The following is a 2,227-nucleotide window of genomic DNA, read 5'->3' as shown; positions in this document are numbered from 1 at the left end:
AACACGTAAACTCAGAAGATGTGGACTGTGACTGCACCATATATCTAGTCGGGAGTGGTGCTGACTGAAAACAGATGATTTGGAGCGATTGGCGCGCCATTTGTTGGTCATTCTAAGGACTTATTGAACTACCCTCGTAACTTGTTTAATGTTATAGGAACGTTCGAAAAAACAAGGACATTAAAATTTTTAGTAATATTCTTGTAGTTATTGAATTTAATAAATGGTTGTCGCAAACAAATCAGCACAAAACACGTTAAACTATACTTCTTGCCTATTTTTTTAAATTCACGTCATTCGAAAGAAGTGAATTTTTTTCAAAATTTAAAAAATTTTATATTATGTTAACACTGAAGTTTACAGGATAATCGGCTTTCAGATTCGTGATCAGCGAGTCAAAATACATAGGAAATGATGGGTCTTGTTTTTGCACCAAGATACTTTTTTTAAGGCTGTGTAATATTTACACAGGAGAAGCAATTATCGAAAAATATGCCAACTATCGCAATAAATAGGTCTAGTTTCGAAATCCCAAAAAACGTCATTCTAGCTGATTCTGACTTTCATTAACTATTTGAAATCGGTGCTCTTATTGCAGTTAAATAATTCTTTAAATTGCTAAGCGTGTGTCAGATCTCGTTAAATAATCATCCTGATAGCGTCCTTCAAAAAACGCAGCTCGGCTGAATAGAGGCGGAAAAGATAAAAAGCTGTGAAAGTTCCCTTTGCAAAACTGCTATCCAGAGAGGAGCAGGCATGTGAAAATAAATTGGAAACCAATACTCAGCGTAACTCTGAAAGTCACTATATCGTTAGATTACCCTCTAATGAAAACATAGAAAAATGGGAAGACTTGAACTCAATGGCTCTTCGTCGCTTCAACATGTTAGGAAGGCATTTCAAAAAGAATCCTAAAATAAAATAGAATTAATTAAATTTCCTAAACGAATGTAAAACTCCGAACCACTTGTTGTTGATAGAAAATAAAAATTTCGATAAACCTGGTTTCTATATTTCTCACCACGCTGTAATAGAAGCTGAAAGCATAACTTCGAAAATTGACTTTTTTACGAATCCGCAAAATGTCACCCTCTTTACGCATCCAGATGATGCCCTGTTTTAAAAAATCCTATTGCGCACTAAAGAAATATCGAATCGATCCAACATTTATCGAAACGTGTAGTTCCTTTAAAAATCATAATTTGGATTTGGCGTTTGACCTGCGATTTATTTAGAGCGCAAAAAATCACAGAAAAAATATAACGTTCCTCTTAACATACTTCAAATCAAAGCTGCTAATCGCGCCGTAATTATCACAAACCAACTCGCCATACTTCAAAAAAATATTAACTGCTTAAAGAACGGAAATGACCTTGATAACAAAAACCGATTGAGTCTTCTAAAACCCTTCTAAGACAATTACGGGATTATCAGCGTAGGTAGTTTGTACTTCGTTCGAGGACATAATTGTCATTTGAACGACTGCAATATCACGCATTTGATTATACGTACAGAAATGCGTTAGATGCCTTTGCGTAAAAACATGAGAGTGGATTGCGTCATAAGTGATCTGCCAAAAGAAGGCTTGCTCTTCTCCATTCCCTAACGTTGGTGTCAACTACTGTGGTCCATTGTACGTTAAGAAAGAACGATTTCACAATCGTAATAAACTCAAAGTCTATCTCGCTATTTTTATTTTTCAAGCACAAAACCAGTGCACTAAGAACACGTCAGCGATCGGGCCATTGATGCATTTAATGCAGGTGTATACATTTTTTCGTTTGACAGAACACAATGAAATTGTGAACGTATTTTTGATTCAGCAAAAAATTATTTGGAACTTCATCCCTCCCAGGTCACAGCATTTTTGTGGCTTCTTGGAGGCGGCAGTAAAATAATTAAAAAATTATATCTCTTGCACAGTGGAAGCTACACTAAAAACTTTTAAACAAATTGAAACTTGTCTTATGAAATTAAAGCCATATTGAACTCTTATCCTCTACACAGTAATAGAAGATGATGAATTTTAAATGTAAATGAATTTTATTTTTGCATTAAATTAAGTAAGTCACTTAATTTCAACCAGAAATGGAACTTAAACTCAGTGTCTCATATCTGATATATGAGTAATATGATAATTAGCTGACAGGTATGTCGAGTTTGGGATGATTTTCATTAGCGTGCTCTGAAATTCAATTTGTGCTGGCAGAAAGGCGTGCGCGAAATG

General features: G+C 34.8%; 1 protein-coding gene across 1 annotated transcript in view; it reads right to left on the bottom strand.

Moving 5' to 3' along the window:
• Window positions 1-1,498, bottom strand: part of LOC117178508 (pectin lyase-like) — a 21,051-nt gene extending 19,553 nt beyond the window's left edge. Inside the window, exon 1 of the mRNA XM_033369933.1 lies at window positions 1,424-1,498. Coding sequence (XP_033225824.1) covers window positions 1,424-1,498 — 75 coding nt within the window. The remainder of the gene's footprint in view (window positions 1-1,423) is intronic.
• Window positions 1,499-2,227: the final 729 nt, after the last annotated feature.

The sequence above is a fragment of the Belonocnema kinseyi genome, chromosome 8 (genome assembly GCF_010883055.1).
Source record: "Belonocnema kinseyi isolate 2016_QV_RU_SX_M_011 chromosome 8, B_treatae_v1, whole genome shotgun sequence".
Lineage (NCBI taxonomy): Eukaryota > Metazoa > Arthropoda > Insecta > Hymenoptera > Cynipidae > Belonocnema > Belonocnema kinseyi.
Note: the sequence above shows the minus strand (reverse complement) of the source record. Positions and strands in the feature narration are given on the sequence as shown.